At 66.9% G+C, this 472-nt stretch overlaps 1 protein-coding gene across 1 annotated transcript in view; it reads left to right on the top strand.

Moving 5' to 3' along the window:
- Positions 1-472, top strand: part of LOC119594234 (integrin alpha-PS2-like) — a 126991-nt gene that overhangs the window by 92414 nt on the left and 34105 nt on the right. The window contains exon 5 of the mRNA XM_037943304.1: positions 67-384. Coding sequence (XP_037799232.1) covers positions 67-384 — 318 coding nt within the window. The remainder of the gene's footprint in view (positions 1-66; positions 385-472) is intronic.

Consider the following 472-nt stretch of genomic DNA (forward strand, 5'->3'; position numbering starts at 1 on the left):
GTGAGCTCGTCAGCCGTGAAGCCGTCCGACCCGCCATTTCCTTACCTGACGCTACAGTCCCTTCAGGAACAGGAGCCAAAGAAGGCGCAGCAGGGCCAGCAGAGAGCTCGCCTCTGGAAGTACCTTGGGCAGCGTCCGCCCATGACGGCCGAAGGGCCTCAGACGTGGCAGGAGTGGTTCGAACAGACGGGCTTCCTGTTCCGGCCCAGCGGGCAGGAGGGCTACTCCCGAGCCTACGTGTGGAACATGACCAGGGCGTCCCTCAAGCGCCCCTCGTACGGCTCCTACAGCATTGGCCTGGGCGAGTTTGACGGTTTCCCTGGGCAGGACGTGGTAGTAGGCGTGCCCCGCGGGCCCGATGCGGCGGGCGTCCTCACGGGCCAGGTAGAGTAGCGAAGAGACCGCCGGCGCCGCAGCTCAAAGCGTCGGCGCCGCCCGTGCATCGCCCCCCCTGCGGCTTCCCTTGTCCTGT

Source organism: Penaeus monodon, chromosome 33 (assembly GCF_015228065.2).
Source record: "Penaeus monodon isolate SGIC_2016 chromosome 33, NSTDA_Pmon_1, whole genome shotgun sequence".
Classification (NCBI taxonomy): Eukaryota; Metazoa; Arthropoda; class Malacostraca; order Decapoda; family Penaeidae; genus Penaeus; species Penaeus monodon.